The sequence below is a fragment of the Mauremys reevesii genome, linkage group 3 (genome assembly GCF_016161935.1).
Source record: "Mauremys reevesii isolate NIE-2019 linkage group 3, ASM1616193v1, whole genome shotgun sequence".
Classification (NCBI taxonomy): Eukaryota; Metazoa; Chordata; order Testudines; family Geoemydidae; genus Mauremys; species Mauremys reevesii.
The window spans coordinates 85,667,975-85,690,945 of NC_052625.1; the positions used below are offsets into that span (position 1 = coordinate 85,667,975).

Below are 22,971 nucleotides of genomic sequence, written 5' to 3' on the forward strand. Positions count from 1 at the left end.
TATTAAGGGCTTGACCTTGTAGGGGATCCAGGAGCTCTGCAACAGACTGGCTAAGTCACCACAGGCTTTGGGACCCAGACTCTGACTCCAAGAGACATCATCAGGATCATCCATTGAGCCCACCTGGGTGGTCTCATACTCCTATTTTATACTTTCTCCCTAGCTCAACTCTGATTGGCTCAGTTTCAAATTGAGTATTATTTATGACTCCACCCACCTTGGAAACCCACTTTCCAGCTTATAGAAAAACAGTGATTGCCCAATGACTACCAGCCCTTGCTTCTGGATGGTTTGGGACACTTGAAAACACCTTTGATCTGTCTCCTTGCATGTGTACACCAATACAGATATAAACAAACAGAAATCCATTAATTTCTCAACTGCCTTCTGCTCTGTTTTATACTGCAGTGCAATTACAAGAGCAGAAATCTTGGATTGTTGTTTTTATTTTTCTAGGGGTAGGGTAGGGCTAGGGGTTATGTAACAAGGGAGAACGAGCAGAATGTGCAGCCAGAACAGGAGGAACACTGGTGTCAAGCCAGGACACTGTGGGAAGAAGGTACAACATTCTTCAGCGTGCAGCCTCTAGAGTTGATTTCAATACCTGGGACTTAGAAGGAAAAAACTGCCATGGCTGCAGGTCACAATAAAGACCCTATTTGGGACTCTTTAAAATAAATTCCTATATCTCTGGATAAAAGGAAGGAACACATGTCAAATGTAAACAATGCAATAAAGAGATACAAGGCCTGGTTGTCAGAATGAAACATTATAAAAATGCTCCTCAGAAGGCAATAACTTTGATGATTATGAGGACATGTCTGAACAATTTGGATCAACTGGTTAGTAAACTTATTTGCACACCATTCTTATGGATTGCCTTCCATGTCTTACTATATTAGTAAATGATAACTTAAATTATTATATGCAGTGTTGTAGCTGTGATGGTCCCAGGAAATTAGAAAGACAAGGGGGGTGAGGTAATATCTTTTATTGGACCAACTTCAGGTGTGACTAGAAAGCTTCTCTCTCTCACTAGAAGAAGTTGGTTTAAAAAAAAGATATTGCCTCATCCACCTTGTGTCTCTAACTTATTGTCATAGATCTGTGTTTTGGGTGGATTACTTGCTTAAGAATTTCAAAGTGTTTGTGTTCAAAATATTAGTTTGTTAATAAGCATGTTAGTTTGTGGTGGGACCATTTGTCAATTACATTTTTACTGTTACTGCTGGACTTCTGAAATGGATTTTTAGTGCACAGTATAATCAAACATTCTAGGTAAAGATTTTCTGTTTAAAAGTAAAGTTTTATTAGGGATTTATGAATTTTAATATTTAGAAAAAGATTTTTTTTTCAAACTGTTTGGTACGCTGCTAGAAATAAAGGTTTAAACAGATTTAGATAATCCTTATGATTTATTATTTTTCCTATAAAACTGGGTTTAGAATAAATCATCATTACATAATGGTACAAATCCCCCTTTTTTTAAAAAAAAAAAAGAAGTGCACTGTGAGAGTGAGAGTGACTTTACCTTTTTGTTTCAGGGTCGAGCCTAGACATAAGGGGTTATGAATATGCATCATCTGCAATGTCTACAACTTCAGAGACAGCAGTGCTGTAGCTAAACATGTGTCACAGTAAATTACCTTATTAAAAAAAAAAAAAAGCTTTCCTCATCATCCAGTAAAAATCATGGACCAGCAAATTCCAGCAATACTGCTTGGTTCATTTGTGCAACAAATTCTCCTTTTATCTTGTTCAGAACAAACATTTCATTGATGTGGTTCAATCATTATGACCAGACTACACTCCAACCAGCAAAGCAGACATTCCTGGAAGGTTGCTGGATACAGCATATGAGAAGGAAACTGAACAGTGTGCAAAAAACATTGATGGTAAATTTGTTGATCTGAGTCTTGATGGATAAAGCAATATACAAAAAGATTGAATACATGCTTGTGTGATGACAAGAAGATGGGGTTCTCTATCTTACAGAAACTTCTGATACATCAGGAAATGCCCATAAAGAAGAATGCTAAAAGGAAATAGCAGTAAAAGCTATTTCAAATTGTGAACAAAAATTCAAGTGTCAAGTGTATAGCTTTGTCAAACAATGCTGTAAATGTAGCAAAGATGAAGAGAATCTAGAACAGGGGTCAGCAACCTTTCAGAAGCGGTGTGCCGAGTCTTCATTTATTCACTATGATTTAAGGTTTCGCATGCCAGTAATACATTTTAATGTTTTTAAAAGGCCTCTTTCTATAAGTCTATAATATAAAACTAAATTATTGTTGTATGTAAAGTAAATAAGGTTTTTAAAATGTTTAAGAAGCTTCGTTTAAAATTAAATTAAAACGCAGAGCTCCTCAGACCAGGACCAGGACCCGGGCAGTGTGAGTGCCACTGAAAATCAGCTCGCATGCAGCATTTGGCACTCGTGCCATAGGTTGCCTAACCCAGCTGTAAAATTTGATGCTACTTGTAAAAACAGGTAAAAGCAACCTTTTCTGAGAGAAATGTGTTTAACATGACAGTGTCCTTTCACAAGATTGTGTTCCTTTAATTATAGCTGTGTTGTGTACTCCATCTGCATTAACTTAGTAGTTTTTGAATTAAGGTCTTTTATTTAGAAATGAGTATTCCCACACCACTGTCATCACCCACCTAAAGGATAAGTATAACATTTTCAAAAAAGGTCACATCCTATTATATTTTGAAATACTACCACCACCTGTTGAGAATCCTTTGTAGTTAAATATTTAAGTGCCAAAGAAACTGAAGTAAATTTGTTACGGTAATTAGTAGGAAACATTTATCATCTTTCTATATCCTTTTAAGAAAAAAAGGAAGAACGAGACCCAGACAGCATATACTAACCTCCACTGACGTGCACTTCATAAAGTGAGTATTTAGGAGATGACAACATTCGCATATCTGGTCGGAATTTCTCTGCAAGGGTTTCTATTACATCTTGCGTTGTGGCAGTGCTAGAAACACGAATACATTTTGTTGCAAAGTTTCCAGCTGCTTTGTCTTGAAAATAAAATCTCATTACTCCATGAAACTCCAGATCCTGTAATGAAATAAGAAGTGAATGTAATTCTGATTGGTGACTGAAAGGCTTTTTTCCCCTTGGGAATGGAGAAAATTATTCTAATACACCACTGATTTATGTCTGTATAATTTAACAAAAATTTTCCTGATATATATTCTAAGCACACTGCATTTCATTAAGCAAAGGAAAGGAAAGTTGGAAAAGCCTGGGATATTCTAGAAATGCAGGCGTTTATTTTTTAAAATACTCCATACTGTTAGGGATGGTTTTATGAGCTATGCCTTCGATATTAAATACATAGATACCCAAGAATCATCAGTTTTAAATGCAGAATAATTAACTCAGCCCTTCTTCCTTCCAGAGTAGGCTGAGTAATAGACAGTTTATACAAATGTGTGTGCTCTTTTAAATGAGACAAACACCAAGATTTTGTCCGTTATGCATGGATATTAAAATCCTAATGATTTTTGTAACAGAGTTTGTTCCCACGTGTCCTTACCAAAAAATTTCTGTGAGGTTGTTGTCTAAAGTTTTGAGCCAAGAGCTAGTTTACACCTTGAATATTAATTAATTTAATATAACTATTAGCTGCACCTTTAGCTCCCAGAGAGTTAACAGTAGATGACCACCAAGACAAACTTAAATGGAGCATTAAACCTATGTAATAAACTGATAGGAGCCTCCACTGGCACTATGGTAGAAATAGATCAATCATAACCTTGGTGATATTTTCTCTGAATCACAGATGACTGAAATACTCATGAAAATTATGTTTTTACTCTAAGATGTTAGTGGCAGAGAATGTGTTATGCTCTAGGCCTGTAAAAGACAAAACTTGATCCAACAAGATGTATATGTGACCAGAGAGTACCAATTTTTCCTGTGATCACTGTTCTTTCTACAGCACACTTCCCCTTGCTCTCCTTCCCTTCCCCACCCCCACTAACAGACTAAGGACATGGCTACACTTGCAGATATAGAGCGCTGTGAATTAAGCCAGCCCTCGGAGAGCACAGTAGGGAAAGTGCTGCAGTGTGTCCACACTGTCAGATTCAAGCGCACCGGCATGGCTACATTAGCAGCTCTTGCAACGCCACAGAGAGCAGTGCATTGTGGTAGCTATCCCAGCATGCAAGTGGTCGCAACATGCTTTTCAAATGGGGTGGGGTGGGGTAGAGTATGACAGAGAATGTAGTGGGGGGGGAGAGAGTGAGTTTTGAGGGGGCTGAGAGCATGTCAGCATGCTCTCTTGTAAGTTCAGACAGCAGCAGATCCCCCCTCCTCCCGCCCCTCTCTCTCTCTCTCTCACACACACACTCACAGGAAGCAACATTCCACACTAATGGCTTGCTTTGTCCTGGAGCAGATAAGCATGCGGGCTGTCAGAAACGGAGCTTTGAAAGGGCACATCCGCATTCGTACAGCCGAGTTCAAAACAGTAACGAGAGTGGCCATTTGACTTAAGGGGATTATGGGACTTTTCCGGAGGCCGATCAGAGCACAGTAATGCAACACCTCGTTCAGTGACGCTGGGGCATTTCAGCCGAGGAGCAGCAAGCATTATGCTTCTCGTGAAGGTGCCTTGCCAGTGTGGATGAGTTGGGAGTTAGGGCGCCTGGGGCTGTTTTAATGCGCTCTAACTTGCAAGTGTAGCCAAGCTTCTTCGGGTAGGGACATGCCTTCATCTGTCTGTAAAGAACCATGCACACCTAATGCACTACAGAAATTAACATAGGTAGAGTGGTTAATGTCAAAAGCATTACAATTGCCTTATACATAAAGGTTATGTCTGTATTTGTGATGCACCCTGAGTTAGGTGTTCTATATAAGTAAACAGAATATTATGGTAATGTTATCTAACACAAAACTGGAAAGCCTTTTGCTTTTTAAAGCACCATATTAATTATAGCATAAAAAGGCAGATTTAAAAGGAGAACAATGGCAGCCCCTAATAAAGGAGGGGGCAGATTAAAACTGAAGGACCCCATCAGCCTGTCCATGCAAATACATTGGTTTGATAAGTTCTCTCTTGAAATAGACTTCTGGTCTGGAATAAGGGAAGAGGAAAGATAACTAAGTGAAAATAGTTGCCACAAAAGATTGTTTTGTTTTTAGATCAGCACGAATTTTTTCATATCAATTTACCTGAGAAAAGCACGGACTCTCATGATGTTAACTGCTGCACAGCATTTCAGTCTGTGCACTAAGGGGTCCTCTCCTATTGACATTTATCATTCCAGTTCAAATTTAATGTCTTCTACATTCTGGCAAACTTCAATTTTCAATGCAATGTAAAAGCATAGGGAACTTTTCATTTTCAGACTTTGTCAAAATAAAAATGAATAGACATACACAGATGTCTAATGAGTTTTAAAACTTGCATTATGTTTCTATTTCCTTCTATTCAAATTAATGTACCTAAATTTTAGATTTTGCACTGCCATCTAAAAGTGACAGTCAATTTCATGTAAAAAAGTCAAAGCACTCAGACCAATTACAGTTCTCTAGAAAAATGACCAGTGGGTGGATGTAGGTGTAAACTACAAAGATTTTTTTGGGGGGTGGGGTGTATAGAGAGTGGTGGTGTATGCCCCATTTCCCAGACAGATTTCACTTGACTATTTGTGGCTTTATGTGAGAATTCTTATCAATGTGGGCATTATTTTTTCCATCAAATTTAAATTGACCATTATGCTGCATTTCTAAATAGAAATGCACCATTCTTTGATGGGAAATGAGAACAACTGAAATAGATTATAATTTGGGGCTTAAATTCACTGATCCCAAATTTACAGCAAGATTCAAAAAAGCACTCTTGGCATCAATACGTATACCCTGTTTTCAAGAGACAGATAAGGACGTGCATCAGCAAGAATCTGAATGTACACTGACATTTAGCTAGAATTTTTTTTTGTAAGTTTTGGATACTATAGAAGACAGTATTAAATCACTAAATGCAATAGAAAGCAAGGGGGACACAAAAGTTAAATAGTTCATGATTAGCTGTTAAAGGGTCATTACATTCAATTTTCCACAACCATCACTCTTTAAAAAATTATATGGATTACATATTGAGAGCTGAATTTGTAACTGTCTAGTATGGGTCTTATTTGAGGGAGGGGCATGTGAAAGATGCGGGAATGGATGTGCCATGGGAGCTTCTGTCCTTAAAGCCATCTTCTACTACTAAAGCACCTGAGGAGCACCCCTAAAATTCTTTCATTGTAGCAGTAGGGATAGACAGGAAGAGTCAGCCCATTACCACTCTGGAGGAGGAGGAGAGCCTCTCTCAAATTACCTGCAAACTGGTGTTTAGAAGGGAAGAGGTGGTTGGAAGGGAGGAAGAAGAATTTCTATTCTGTTATACAAGTGGCAAAGTGCATGTGTTTGGCTAAATTCTTCATTAACGGAAGTACATTGGTATCTGTTCTTTCTTCACATCTTTTCTAATGATTCTGCACCTTTATACTCCACAGGGATGGAGGGAGCAATCATCCCAATAACACACAAGAAAGATTTGCCTCGTGGGGCTACTAAGTTCTAGTCCAGGGGTGGGCAAACTTTTTGGCCCGAGGGCCACATCAGGGTGCAAAAAACTGTATGGAGGGCCAGGTAGGGATGGCTGTGCCCCCCAAACAGCCTGACCCCCACCCCCATCCAACCCCTCCCACTTTCCACCCCCTGACTGCCCCCCTCAACCCTCCCATCCAACCCCCCCCCCCACTCCTTGTCCCCTGACAGCCCCCTCCCAGGACCTCCACCCCTAACCGCCCCCTGGGACACTGCCCCCTATCCAATCCCCCCGTCCCCTGGCTGCCCCGACCCCTATCCACAACCCAGCCCACTGACATGCCCCCCAGGACCCCACCCCCTATCCAATCCCCTGTTCTCCCCCAAACCTCTGCCCCATCCAACCGCCTCCTGCTCCCTGTCCACTGATTGCCCCCCGGGATCCCCTGCCCCATATCCAACCCCGGTGCCCTTACCATGCTGCTCAGAGCAGCATGTCTGGAGCCGCGCCTCCCGGCCAGAGCCACACACACTGCCCTGCATGAGCGCGCAGCCCCACCGCGGTGAGGCTGTGGGAGAATGGGGGGCGGTGGGGGAGGGGCCGGGGGCTAGCCTCCCCAGCTGGGAGCTCAGGGGCCAGGCAGGACAGGCCCACAGGCTGTATTTTGCCCACCTCTGTTCTAGTCCTTCACTCAGTGATACAGTCACTGATATTAGGATGGAGGGAGTGGAGGAGCATGAGCAAACAAACAGTGAAACTAGCCTCCCAAGCTTGCTCTCTCATTCCGCCCCACTGCAGATAAAGCAAGCCATTCCAGCTCTGCTCTTCCTCTCAGGTATTTCAAATAAGGCTACACTGGAAGCATCAGGAAAGCCCTGCCATCAGCATAGAGGCAAAAAGCAGTAGTCATCAGGGCTCCAGCAGCCATCACCTCAACAAGTGCAGCATTCAGGAATGAGGGTGTTCATATGTAGCAGCCTCTCTTTCCAGAACAGTTTTGGATATTCATGATTTTTGCCATTTAAATCTTGGTTGCATCTAGCAGTTGCACAGATTTTTGTGGGGATACAAATCAGACGTTTTAAAAGCTTCTGAGAATTTTTTTTAAATGGTGTTTACTTCATTTGTAAAGAAGCAATTAAATACACTTGAGGAGAAAGTCACAGTTTAAACAAAACCTAACAGATTTTTAGGAAGTTACAAGGCACTAAATTTGCAAGAATTTAATAAAAAGAATAAAACAGAATGAAAACAACTCTCTAAAAGTCCTGTCTTTCCCCAGAGCAAATTCTGAAACCAATCTTCAACTGCTTACACTTGTTTCACAATGGTGGAGAAAATATTCAAGGCATTACTTAACATTTTTTTATTTTAAAAGTTAATCTGGTTCAGACACTATCTTTTCTAATCTGCTTCTACTAATGAAGAATTCAGTCAACCATATACCTTTTGCCACTTGTATAACACAATACAAATTCTCTCTGTAGTTGAACAAATATTTGTGATAAATGTAGGAGTGCTTGGTAAGGACTACTGATCTGTATTCCAAGACATGGTTTTTGTATTGTCTTTTGGGATTGTTAGGCCCAGATTCTTAAGTATTTAGACATTGGTGTGCTCAGTGTTGCAATGCCTACCTGATTTAGAAGCCTAAATCTGTATTTTCAAAAAGGGATTTAGAACTTTTTCCAATGACATAGTATATATGTATAACATTAGTTACAACTTTTCTTCCAGCAGGATTAGAGAAAGTTTCGCTATCTATATAGGGCGGTGCAACCATTTAGGCGACCTAGGTGGTCTCCTAGGGCGCTAGGATTTGGGGGGCGGCATTTTTGGCCGCTGCGGTTGCTGCCGAAGAATCTTCGGCTGCCCTGGTCACCGCCAGCATTAAGGCGGAGGGAGCTGGGGCAGGGGGGCGCGGGGAGGGCCGCCTGCAGCAAGTAAGAGGGGGGCACGGCACGCAGGTGAACTCCTCGCCCTAGCTCATCCCTGCCCCACCTCCTCCCTGAGCACGCCGTGGCTGCTTCACTTCTCCCACCTCCCAAGCTTGTGGCGCCTAAGCTGATTGGCGCCGCAAGCCTGGGAGGCGGGAGAAGCGAAGCAGCGATGGTTTGCTCGGGGTGCTCGTGCACGGAGCAGGGGTGAGCTGGGGGGGTGCCTCAGGGTGGGGGATGGGGAGCTGCCACGGGGGGCTACCTCAGGGCAGAGGGGAGGGGGGCACCTCAGGGCAGAGCACAAGGTGGAAATTTCGCCTAGGGAGTGAAACATCCTTGCACCGGCCCTGAGTGTATACTAAGTAATCTATGGCCTCTTCCACAGATACTCTTGGATACTGAGTTATGCCTTCAACACAAATGCAACTGATTTTCCACAAAAATTTCACTTTGTGATTAACTGTATCAAAGATGTCTATTTGTACCATCTAAAGAGTTAAAACTGGCTTGCTTTAAACCACTCACACCCACACACAATGAATAAAAAACTTTTGCTTTCCCAATAAAGCCAAAATCTAATTAAGTACGATATCCATCAAGTATAACCACCTTCCTTTACAAAGCAGGAAAAAAATAGCAATTTGCACAAAATGTTTTACTAACCTCTTCCAAAAAAGGTTCAAAATTCACATCATAATTTTAGTAAAAAATAGAGACATGGATAATGTGAACATAAAAGTTGGATTTTGCTGCTTTAAGTAAAAACAAACATACCCCATGTCCCCTACAATAAGCACAAAAAATCGTAGGTAACATTTATCTGTCAAGTTTCTTCCTGTTTCCTGTATAATAAAGTGACTAATATTGCCACAGCCAGCCAGTTCTGCTTCTCACATTCAAAACAATATATTTCATAGTTTCAGTTATGACTTTTTTAGTGCAAAATAAAACAGCAGTAAATACTATTTGCCACAGGAGAGAATAATTTTTAAAATATCAGTATCTTTATATAGACAAAGCATGTACAGGTGTCAACAACAAGGTCACACAAGCTAGCTATGCCACAACAGAAAAGATTTCAAAACACAATGAAGCTTCACGAAAAGCTTTAAAAATATTTTGTTTAGAAACAACTCTGGGAGTCTCTCGTTGTGTTACTATGGGTGTTTTTATGCAAACAGCATCTCATCTTTGTGCTTTAGGCCATGTCTACACTTGAGGAGGTTTTGTGCTGTAAATTTCACCAATGATAGGGAACTGGTGAAAGCACTGATTTGTGGACTCACTTAATTCCTCAGGCGGCAGAGAGTGTTTACATTAGCAGCACTTCCATCTCTGATGAGAGCCCTGCTCTAGGGCAGCCAGTGTAAAAAAAACAAGCCAGCCCTCATGGATGGAACCTGGACTTCCCAAAAAGTGGAACAAAAAGGCTTCAGCAGTCAGACGTCTGTATCTCTGGATGCTCATGTATGAGAAAGCAGAGCATTCCATTCCAGCAACTGATGTGATAAGGATGTTATTTCTCAACAGCTAGAATAGGATAGTGAATAAGGAGACTGAACCACATAATTCCAAGGAGCCAACGGAAATAATGGGGAATGAATAGGCCTATTTTAAAATATTTTTTTCCACTTTTTAATTACAAAACAGCACAGCATATATGTATGAGTTTCCCTTCAGGACACTGCCACCAGAATCCTGCTGGGACGCCCCTCAGGGAACACACTTCTGGCATCAGCCCTGGCTAGTGGAGTAGTTTTTTGTTTGGTTGGCTTATTTTTGCCTCCTAAGTGACTAAGTATTTCCTAACCCCAATTGTCATAATAAGCATTTTTCCTTCCCAGTATCTAACCGGTAATCATGCAAGTATTACTGCAATGACAGCATTATTCTCAATTCTATCCATTCCCCTAATTCTGGCTCTGCGGAGATCTAAACAGGACAGGACTAAAATCCAAACTTCTAATCTATGATGGTTATTCAGACAAATGTGTTTTCCAAATATTCTGCAAACTACGTATAAATACAATAATCAAACTTTTAAACTGACAATTAGTCTTACTTAATTTACAATTAATACAAATTAATTTCAGGACACACCACACATACAAGGCCTGGCATAACAACAGAACTCCTATTGGAGAAATTGCTGGGAAAACTCATGGGATGCCTGCACTATATCTGACCTGTCAAAAAATGCTCAAGAGATTACAACGGAATTAGTCCCTCCCTCTCCCCATAACCACAAATATGCACTGATTCAGTTGTGCTTCAGACTACCGCTGACAATACAAAGGAAAAGGGAGTGATCCTTACAAGATTTTAAAACGAAGGATGTTTAGCCATCATATGCGTCAGCATTTATGTTTGAATCATGCATAAATCAGAATGTTTTAGCATTCACTAACAGCAGCTACATCAGTTCATAGGCTAGATTTCAGTGTACACCGTCTCTAATCTCAAGTATTTAAAAATTCTAACTGGTCTTGAAAAAAGGAGGATGGTACTATTAGTGGTAATTGCATTAAACTCTCTTCCATCTAAAACAATGATTTTTGCCTACCTGTAGCATTCAGTCAGCTTTTAAAAAACAATGCTGCTTTATTATCAAGATAGAGACCTTTTGAACAGCCAGAAGTCTCAAAATGTGACTTTAAAAGTTCTTTCAGAGATATTTCTGAACCCATTCACCGGGTTCGAAATACTCAACGTAATTTTTTTTTTCATGCAACTCAGGTGGACTGATTTTAAAATGAAGTAAATCACTAATTTTAACCATACTTTCAAAGGAAAATAACTTGATTTAAAATAGAATTATAGTCATTTCTTCCCCCGCCCCCCTTCCAAGTTTCCTAAAGTATATTCTCTTTGGTTAGTAGTAAGGTCAAAACATTTTGGTCATATATTTGATGTATTAAAATTATGAGTTGCCTATCTAACAGTTCTTTTTGCAAGGGGACATGGTTAGCCTCCTTCCTCTGCAAAAGGCTGGTATGTAGTAAAACTGCAGAAATAGCTTCAGCTACATTTTTAAAGTTGACATAAAAAGTGGCCATTTCCACAAAGCTGATTTGCTCCAGAACTGCTATTTATAATTGACATCACAATAATCACTCCTAGCATACAAGGGAAACATAGGACGTACTAGATTTTATCAATACAAAAATATATTGCAGTAATTACCAAAATGAGAACAGTAACACTACCGCAGATTTTCCCAAGGGTCTATTGCACTGTATTTATGGGGAGACATTATGGTCACCAAACACACACCAAAACAGAATTTGACTTGCTCCCACATAACCACACATGTTGTGCAACACTAGCAGAATTAAGTAGCAGCATTTTTTATTTTTGGGGTGGGAGAAGTGAAATAATTAGATATGACCCAAAATATACAGGAAGCACATCTAAATAAGAAGGTAGTATTTTTTTTAAATATTGACTTTTCTGAAGAGAGCTACAATTTTCAGAAACTATTTCTGCTAATTAGACCCACAGAGGCAGAATCCAGCTCCACTGAAGACAGCGAGGTTCTGCATGGACACAAGGGTTTACCTCTATAAAGATTCAATTGTGGGACTGGCACTTAAGACCTTTTCTACTTAAAGTTACATTGGTTTAATTCAAGGTGTGTTAATTCAATTTTCTTATAACAGAGCTCTTGGACAAGGGTGTATGACTATTGATGCGTTTGATCATAATTACAGTCATGGAAGATAAATTGGTTTAAGTGAAACATAATGGAAAAGAACAGCTATACTAAAACTGCTTTAATTCCCCCATTAATGCATAAACACTAAATGCAGCTTTTTATTCATGCAGTTACATAGGTGTTGTTACTAACAAAAGTTGCATACAATGTTGATGTGAATTACACACATGAAATCTTCCAGCTGTTTACGCCTTTTCATGTGTTAATATTTACAATGGATTAAAACAAAATGTGGTCATCTAAAGGTACACCTTGTTTGTCTTCCTTCTCCCTCTGAGGAGTATTGATTAGTTGCTCTATAGGAAAGCTTGCAACATTTAGCATAACACAATGTAAATTACTGTAATTAAATAAACATCATGACTGCTCTGTCAAGCCACCAACAGTGAAGTTAAACATTCAATGTCATCTTGGTTTAAAAGCAGTATCAAAGAATAAAGCTTTATTTGGGGTTCTTAATTCCAGGTTCATAATAGAACTGCCTAAACTAGGTAAATTCGGCAAAGATTTCATATGATTGCTAACACTGTTCAGCTTCACAATCATTAGCGACGTTGGGCAGTTTTCCATGTACCTCACATTATATTAAGAATTTCTTTCATTATAATAGTTTGGCAGAAATATCTATATACAAGAGACAACAATCATCATCGTATTAAGTAACTGACCCTAGAGTTATGAAAATCATTTTCAAAAAGAACTTCAACCAAAAACTTTAAGTGTTATATAAGCTACAGCTGAACATAAACATCTTCAGACAGAAAATTTCATCACTCCAGAATACAAGATACAATGCCTACTAAAGGTAGAGTACTATATGGGCTTTTCCATTATTCTCACAGGATTACATATCTTTTCTTGACAATCTTCATAAGAAGAGTATTTTCTATTTCACATTATTTAAAATCCACTTTATAAAATTATTTTCTTAATTCTGCCTTAAAAACTTCATAAAGCATTTAACCTTTTTTAAAAAAAAATTTATTCAAGAGAACTACAGACAAAATCCTTTAGCCAAATTTAGGGGCACTATGGCATGTGGGCAGTTTTCACTTTGCATTTTTAGAAATCAGTCCACAAATGTCTGATTTCGCATCCTTGAAGAAGGAAGGGATTATATAACAAACAATATTTAATAAAGTTTGACCATCTAAGGCACCGTAGCTTAAGTTAGTTGAGGTAAGCCTGTTTTTATCAAAGAAGGTTTGACACACAAGGACGCATCAATAAAGGAGTACTAAACATATGAAGACTGACTGCCACCTAGGGGTTGTTCTTGTTAAACTGCAATTTCAGTTGTAAACTACAGTACTCTCAATAGCAGCAAATCAAAAAATAATACAGCTTCAACATTATACTTGTAAGAGGAAAAGCAGCCTACTACAGCCAAGTGCACCGTGATTAAATCTCAGAGTACATAGCAAAGGAAACTGATTATAGCAGACAAAAGGTGTAAAATGTTTAGAAATCTAGATACAATTTTTAAATATGAAATAGTTTTTATTCTGTTCATATGACCAACCTACAAATATTATCTCTACCAAGTTATTACAGCAGACACATATCTAGTTATATTTTGATTGAAAAAAATACAATGCATTGTATGCTACATATCCTTTAAAGAGAAGGAAGCTAGTTAAAGTTTGAAGACTAGAGTTAGGAAATCAAAAACCCTGGAGTAAGTATGGAGGCTAAAAATACTATATCAGAGTTGCAAAAAAAAAAATTGGGGCCTAGATGCTAATATAAATGCAGACAGAACAGACAAAAAAAGGAAGCAGAAAAGAGACAAGGAAAATATATAATCAGGAAAATAAAGTTTATTCAAATCAATAAGGTATTTCTTCTAACAGTGGAAAAGCAACATACCACGATAGGGCAAAATGCAAGGTGGAAATTAATAGGGCACCTGAAGAGAAAAACCAAGGAATTCTTTAACTTCAGAGGCAGAAAGCCTACTAAACAGGTCACAGTCAACTGCTCTCCTGGTCTACCAGGGAATAAAAAAACATTAAAAAAAAGAGGATACAATCATTATAGAGAAAAATTAAACTACTACTTCTTTGCATCAGTTGTCATCACAGAGGACGATGGAAACCTAGCCAGTACAGATGCTACACTTTGCAGACAGACAGAAGATATTGTCACAGAGCTTCAGGTGTCAGAAAAGTGGTACTGCAACAACTACAGGTATGTCTCAAGCCAGATCATATTAGGGAAACTGGCAGGGAAAGCAAAAATTAGTTTAGGTACTGAAAGTTTGTCTTCTCTTTGGTACTACTGCCTGTCATTCACCTGAAGAGCTGTAATCCTGGTACTCCAAGGTTGTTGTTTTTTTTTGTTTGTTTGTTTTTATAAAAACAAGCAACACAATTACAGCAAGTTAAAATTACATTCTGTAAGCATTTGATTATCTATCCCAATAGTAAATCCAAACATGAAAAGAAATCTCAACAATCTGCTCTCTGTTTCTGATCCATTTTAATGTCCAATATCCCTTTGAAAAAAAGCTACCAACTGCTGTCTATTTCACATCTTCTGAATATGGAGCTTTCATCACCACACAGCTTTCACTTGATTTACAATACCTGAATGACAAAAATTAGATTTCTACCTCTTGACATACTGTGTGTATTCCTGAAGGAGTAATTATAGCATTATAGTAATGTTTATATTTTTGTTGGCAATTCATTTTAAGGCTCTATTTTAGTTGCTTATATCTTTTTTTCAACCACCACCACATTACCTACTAAACAAACATTTCTAAAGTTTAATATAAGTGAGGAATTTGATTGTTAATTTTTTTTAATGGTGTTGGAGTTTGATTAAATCTAGCTCAGTCACTTAAGTTATCCAATGCAATGCCAGAGATGAGATTTTAGTCATAACAGCTTGGTTACCCAGCAACCTATACAGCAACCCCTTGCATGTATGCACATTATAATAGGACAGGGACACGGACACCATTTATTTCTATTTAATTGCATCTTATTATATAATTAAGCAGCCAAACAAATGGCTGCATATTTGCCTCTAAGTTGTGCTACTGTACTGAACCACCTCAAGAGGTTTCCATGGTAGGTTGAACCAAGTCCTAGCACTGACTAACTGTTTTGACTGACAAAACGCTGAGCAGAAACTTTAACCCACTGCAGAAGTGGCAGAGCTAGATATGAAAAAAAAGTGGTCTAGAGGATCATTCCCCAGTCAAAAGAAATATTTATTTATGAATTATACAAGAGAATCAACTAAGCTTAAAATCTCAGTGTTTGTTTCCTGGACATGTATACTTTTCCCCATAATTCCTATAACTTTCACATACTGTCAAAGAAATAAATTACTAAATACAGATGAATTTCTGTAAATTAAAAAAAACAACAGGTTGGTTAAAGCTATTTTCCACAATGGTTAAGTTCTGATAGTTTTTAACAGTTAATTTGTCTCAAATCTAGAAGTGATGACAGGGAATTAGTGTCTTCAGGAACAGTGCTTTTTCCAATTAATCATCATTAAACTGGATGAAGGATGATAATGAAATTACCACCTCAGCAAGTTGTGAATCCACTAAAAGTTATACTCTACTGTTCTTATAGTGAGAATTTGATGTATAAAGCCTCGTTATTAAGTTATTTTTATGCTACCTACTCACTGTACTAAATTTTAATATGCTGTGTGTACCAACAGCATATCCAATGAACCAAGGCTAATGCTTAAAATATCCATGCTGCTTCCAAAACCTGGTAACTAATTGTATCAATAAATAACGATATGGAGACAACAGGAACATTTACTTTAAGTTTTAAGAGAATGAAATTAAGACCCAAATTCTGCTTTGTTGCACCTATGAACCTCGCTGAATGCACTGGTGACGTTCACATGTCTTGGTGAGCTGTATATGACACACAGGTTTAGAAGGCGATGTTTTGTTTGTAAGAATGTACTTGCAGAAGTACACCAAATCTCTATCTTCTCTAACAACTAGTAAAAATGATCCATACAAAACCAGCTGATGCAAGAATCAGGCACACAATCACTAAAATCACAAAGGAATAACATTCCAATAAGTCTACATTACAGGGTAGCTGGTCAAGAAGAAACGGGGTTCATCACTAATCTGATGTGCCCTCCAATCATTACTCCATGTCATTTTTAGCTGTAAAAACAAAGATAACCAAGCAGTTAGATGACATTTTAAATAATCCATAATTCTTATCAGTGATCCACACTACTATAAAACTAATTCCAGTTACACAGATTTGCAGACCTATTACTGATTGGCGTATTAGATAGTGATTCTAGTCTCAGAAATCAGACAGCTGTTAAAATTCACATTTAAGCGTTTTGGCTCTATAGAAAATGATTAGTATTGCCCTGCTAACAAAAAACTACAAATATTTTTAATTTGTTACTTTATTCATGAATGCGCACAATACAAAAAGGATTATTTCAGTATCCACTGGCCATTTCCATGCTATAAAGGGTCAAATTGAGGCTCTCAGGAAATTTAAAGCTGCTACAAATCCTGCAGGACAATGAAATGCCACACTTCCTCATACAGACTCTCTCAGCCAGCCTGGAGCTTTCAAGCCAAGTCTCTCAAGTGCTCCATATTGCATGGTACACTCCACATTTTGGATCCCTTTTATTATCATCTGTTTAGCTGCTCTGACTCAAAGACTCTACAGCAGAAAAGCTGATTAAAAGTTGGTTTGGCTCTCTCTCTTCCCTTCACTTACCTTTTCTCTCTGATTCCAGCCCAAAACCATAAGAGAGAAATTAGAAAGATAGGAGTCTCAAGGGGGAAGAATTATGGTCCTGTGTATGCTAAGACACCTGGGGGAGAGGATCAACCACAAACTGCCTTCAAGCTGCACAGCTCCACTATGTACAAGATACACATCCCCCAGCCCTATCAAATCTGATCTCCCACAGTCTGGAAAACGATTCCTTCCCCAAATCCTCCCACTGCTGTATAGCTTAAATGGAGAATTCCTCACCCTGCCCGAAGTTCCCCTTCTCCACCCAGGCAATGACCCCTGTTTATATACAATACTTATACATTGTTCTTGTCAATTATGCAGCAACACACAGCAAAGCATACCTGTCCCACCATTTAGTCACTCATCACTGATTTCAATGGTTTACATCTGAGGGCTTGGCTACACTTGAGAGTTGCAGCGCTGGGAGTATACAGCGCTGGTCATCCAGCTGTGTAGGAGCAGCGCTGGTGTGTGGCCACACTCTCAGCTACCAGCGCTGGTGTGTGGCCACATTTGCAGCGCTGTTGGGAGTGATGCATTATGGGCAGCTATCCCAGCGTTCAAGTGGCAGCAACGTGCTTTTCAAAAGAGGGGGGTGGGGTGGGGTGTAGTGTGACAGGGAGTGGGGGAGAGAGAGAGTGGATTTTTGGAGCCAACACTGTGTGTTAGCTTCCTGCCTTGCAAAATCAGAAAATGTTCCCGACCCTTTACTCTTAACTCTTAACTGCACTCAGCCTGCGTCCAACGGACTCCCTTTCTCCCCTCTGCCCCTGCTGTTTCTCTGTCAAGCAAACACTCAACCCCTAATGAGGCAGGCAGGGAGTATCTCATTTGATTGTTCACAGCCAGGTACAGATTGATCACAGCAAACAGGAGCTGTGTTTGTTTTTTAGATAAGCAGCTCCCGGAGCTCCAAGTTCACAACAAAACAAAGAGAGGCTGCATAACAAAACAAAGAGTAATTTAGTTAAAAGCATTCTGGGATATCTGCTAATACCCTGGAGGCCAATAACAGCGCTGGTGTGTGTCCACACTTGATGAGCAGCGCTGCATCACCAGCGCTGCACTCGCTACACCCCAAGCAGACCAGGTGTTCAGCCAGCGCAGCCAGGGAGTTGCAGTGCTGATGTGCCTTGCAGGTGTGGACAGTTACTAAGTTGCAGCACTGGAAAGCCTCCACCAGCGCTGCAACTGTCAAGTGTAGCCAAGCCCACAGATTGGATTCCTAACTGTTAAACCTGCCAAACACCACCTTATAAGAGCAGCAGGAGCTGGTGTAGAAGAAGGCACTGAAGAGAGAACACTTAAAGTGAACAGAACAAGAGGTCCATCCTACATGCCATCTGCATTTCCCTTCCCCCACCAGTACTACAGATCTGACGGTTTTGACAAACATTTCCTATTTTGGGAACCATATTTAAAATAGTGTGTGCCAGGTTTGGACAAGATACTTTACTTCACCTTTATCGCAGAAATCAAATCAGTCACAATCAATGTTGATAACTTTTTATTTTGTTTGTATACTGGTCTAGGAGCAAGATTTTACTTAATTTCAGGTAATTGAGGTTAAAAATGGTTTATCTCCTAAGCCAATTCCCAAATGTGTTTGGGGGGAAAAAAAAAAAAAGACTAACATAAGCAAAGTATTTATCTTCACTAGAAGTGGCCAGTTATTTCTTATTATCCTTAACTTTTTACTTTTTCTATCTAGGACCTCCACTCTTCTTCCCTTAATTCCACCCAAAAGCTCTTTTTACATTTCTGATCTATTTGCCTAATGTTTCCTGCAAATAGTTACATTCATCACCTTTTTCTCATTCAGCTCTTGATAAATGTTGTAATGGTTGCATCAATTCCTATTTGGACTACATTATCACTAGAGCTATGATTTTGTCTCAGAATTTTTAAAATAAATTTCATGGCAGAGGTATGGTAAAGATTAAGCCATGGAAAGAGGGCTGGCGAGTGGGGTCCCGGTGGATGGAGGAGTGGGGTCCTGGTGGGGGGAGGAGTGGGAGGTTGGAGAGCAAGCCCACCCCACAGTGCTGGCTTCTGTCCTGCAGGGCCTGGGCCATGTTCCCCATAGTGGGCCTTGCAACCTGCCGCATGTGGTTGTAGCACCGCTCAGGTTTGGTGCACGTGCCTTGTGTTAGATATGACAATGTCCTGCAATATCTTGGGCAAAGATTAATGAATTAAGTTAAACCTTCCTGAATTAAGTTTAAATATTTTAGGAGGTCATAGTATGAAAAATGCAAGTGTTTATGTACTATTGAGGGACTGTATGTATTTCCATGGGGGAGGTGGACCACAGCCCTCCAGGAACTAAGAACAGCAGAGAGTGGTAAGGCAAATTCGCTCAGAAAGTAACATCATCAGAGAGTTACCACCACTTGGAGAGAGGCTCACATATACTGTTTCAAATTGGATTCTCCGGGGACAAATAGACAAAGAAAGGATTTTTGTTTAAACAGCCTGTGTTAAAACTGACTCAGGGCCTTCTTTCTGATCCAACAAATAGACAGGACTTCTGGCCCAAGAGGGTCCCCAATTCTTCTTGGGAAGAGTAGGAAGGTCTTTTGCCCACTGAGGCCCCGTAAGACTTGGGGACTAGTTCTGAGCAAAAGCTGTTATGAGAGCTGTTATGAACTATTAGCCACAGGAAAAACCCGAGTGGGGTTTAAAGAACTAATCACCAACCAGAACCCTTGTTGGAGTGAAGGGTTGATCTCTGGTAAGCTTATTAGCATGCATGTAGGTTGTTTTATTGTTTTTAATATACCTTCTCCATAATGCTTTCACTTTAAGAATAAATGTGTTTGCTTATAAATGGCTGCGTGATAAATTTACTGTGGCAGTTATACTGTGTACCATCACTGAGGAGAGAAGCAAAAGAGTCCCTCTCAGGGAGTCTGTCATTCACGGCAAAGGTCACAGTATAGTCAGGGAACTCTTCAGCATGGAAATACCCTGGTCAGAAGATGCAACAGCTGAGGAGCTGGAAGCTTAAAGAGGGTGCCCTTGCTGGGCCACAGAGAGGAAATAGAGGTAGAATTGCCCTGAACTGCGACAAGCCCCTCTGTAGATGGAAAGAAAGGCAGAGGGTCAAATTTGATCAGCACTGCAAACTGACCCACATGATTGTAGCACTTCTCAAATTTGGCAGATCCCCCCCTCTACAGATAGAAACAAGGGTAGAGGGCCAAACCAGTGTCATGTTGCTACCTACCACATGGGGTCATAATGACACTCAGGTTTGGTCCTCCGCCCCGTCTCCACCCACAGAGTGGTGGATGTGCTAACCCTGAATGGTGCTGAGACCATGCACAACAGAGAATGGATTCCAGATAAGCAGGAGATAGGCACAATATTTCTAGAACTTACTGCTGCATATCACATGATCTGGCATACAGGTCCTTTTAAAGTGGGTCATCCTGACTATGGAACTGTTGTGAGAGGCTGACTGTTCCAAGTTTCATTTTGAACAACAACAACAAAACACCACACAGCTCCCGGAGGTTCCAAAACAATGGTCTACCTCAGTGCTCAATTCTAGCAACAACACTTTCCAATCTCTTCACAAATGACCTTCCCAACCCCACTGCCAGGCATTTTATCTACACAGGTAACATCTGTGGCAATACAAGACCAGGATTTCAGCCACCTAGAGGAAGTCCTGAAAGCTGACAAGAAAGAGATGGCACACTATTGTAAAAAATTGAGACAAATCTAGTACCAAAAAGATAGTTTCCAGCTGTTTCCATTTATATCACACAATGGCCAACAAACAGCTCAACATCTGCTTGAATGGACAGTCTGCACCATGACCCAAAGACTATGTATTGAGGTGTTACAATGGCCCGTACCTTGACTTTCAAGGACATCTCAGTGAAAATAAAGACAAGAAACAACCTGATCAGCAAATTAGCTGGCTCTATCTAGGGGAGACAACAAGCAGATATCGAGAAACTGAGCTTGCCCTGTGCTATTCTGTAGCAGAGTATTGCTCCATGGTGTGCTTCAGCTCTTTTCACACAGGACTAGTACAGTAGATGCTTGGCTAAATTAAACCATGCATATAACAAGTACTAAAAGACTGACCAACCTGACCTCACTGCTGGTCCTGTTCAACACTGCCCCTTCTGACACAGGCAACAAGTCGCCTTGCAGAATTCTGCTCCTTCAGGTGCAAGACAAGCCACATCTACCCCTGGTTAAAGAGGTTTTTAATCCATCAACCCACCATCCCAACTCAAGGCTCCTCATTTGGACACTTTCCTTAAGAAACCTCAGTATCACCTCCAGGTGGTGTACTAGGTGGCAAGAACAAGCTTCAAATACAGCCATTTTTAATCTCATTACAGATCCAATAGTTAGGCCACCTGGTGTTGACATTTCATGCCACCTTTGGGTCAGTTGCTTCAGGTGTGGAGAGATAAGGTGTGTTGCAGCAGCACTGCTGCTGGTGACTGTAAGTGGGGCCTTTGTGACTTTCCCTCTTTGCCACTGCAGCCAGTTAGAAGATGTAGGTCACATATTTGAATGTTGCACCCATCAGCAAAGGTTGCCTGGTTCCCTCATGGCATTGCACAATACCTTAAGTATCTTAACCATTCAATAGCTGAAGGAAAGGCATGTCTACACTAAACTTAAGTCAACCTACATTAGGGTCAACTTACAGTCATGGTGCATGTCCACAACTACCTTCGATTGGTTCATGGTGCACCTCCTCATTGGTAGCGCTTCCACTGAACTAAGAGGGGCAGTGTGGGGAGCTAAGAGCCTACTCCCATAGGCTCCTGGCGGGCTTCCCCCCCTGCCCTCACCTCCCCGCTGGGAGAGGGGAAGGAGGAGATGAAGGCACATTCTATTACATAGAGGAAAAGTTTGGGGACGACTGCCTTACACAAACCAAGGTTTCCAACAAAACTGCAAAATATTTTAAACCCATTATCTCTCAGGGCTTGTCGTCACATACAGTGCACCTATACCGCTATAGCACTTTAGTGAAGACACTCCTACACCAAACGGGAGAAGTTCTCCAGTCGGCATAGATAAACCATTTCCCCGAGAGACTGTAGCTACATCAACAAGAGAAGTTCTCCCGTCAACGTAGCACTGTCTACACATGGGGTTAGGTCGGTTTAACTATGTCACTCAATGGTGTGGATTTTTCACACCCCTGAACAATGTAGTTATACCTCTATAGGTCTGTAGTGTTAACCTGGAGTCAGTGTTTTGCCTGCAGCTGCAGTTATCAAATCACATTCAGTGAGGTTTACCATGCAGAATACAGGTAACCAAACTATAAAAGCATAGAGACTTTTAGATGTTTGCAGCTGCAAGTAACCCCGTGGATAGTAAAGGGTTAAAATGGTTGTAAAACTTCCAACCCTTGATGTGAGGTGAGCATATGAGGAAGGTGATTGGGTCTCCGGTATATCAGAAGCACAATACTACTTTGTGCTTATACAGTTAATTCTATCCAATGATTTCAACACAGTTTGCAAATATTAATGCAGTAAAGATGCCCCCTGCAATTCATTACTTTGTTTATTCAGATGAGAAAATAGTTATAAGGTGTTACATGACTTGCTCAAGGTCACACATTCTGTCAGAATTAGGAACAGAAACAAGATATCCTGGGGAAAAATAAAAATCCACCCCTTAACCATTTTTCAGCCTCCCAAAAACAAGAGGGTGGTTATTTCACTGTATTAGGGCCACATGGCTCTTACTGTGAATGCCAAAAATATATAGTGCACAGGCATACTGGTGGAGGATAAGCAGAGATACAAGAGCAGAATTAAAGTTATTCAGGATACCTTAAATCTAGATTTTCATACTTCCCAGAAATTGTTCTGTCAGCATAATTAACTTTGAATTTCCTCACTTTCAGACTTTTAAAAACTATTGTATATGATTAAAAGTTACCAATATGCATACTGTGTCACTCAGTTTTCAGTCTAAGAATTTCCTTTGATCTTTCCTTA

At 40.1% G+C, this 22,971-nt stretch overlaps 1 protein-coding gene across 15 annotated transcripts in view; it reads right to left on the bottom strand.

Moving 5' to 3' along the window:
* Positions 1–22,971, bottom strand: part of AFDN (afadin, adherens junction formation factor) — a 187,852-nt gene that overhangs the window by 117,158 nt on the left and 47,723 nt on the right. For 14 of the 15 annotated variants that reach the window (XM_039528922.1, XM_039528921.1, XM_039528919.1 and 11 more), the window contains exon 2: positions 2,878–3,073. In XM_039528922.1, the coding sequence (XP_039384856.1) occupies positions 2,878–3,073 (196 nt within the window). Of the gene's footprint in view, positions 1–2,877; positions 3,074–22,971 lie in introns of those variants that run through there. The other variant, XM_039528918.1, reaches the window with a different exon arrangement.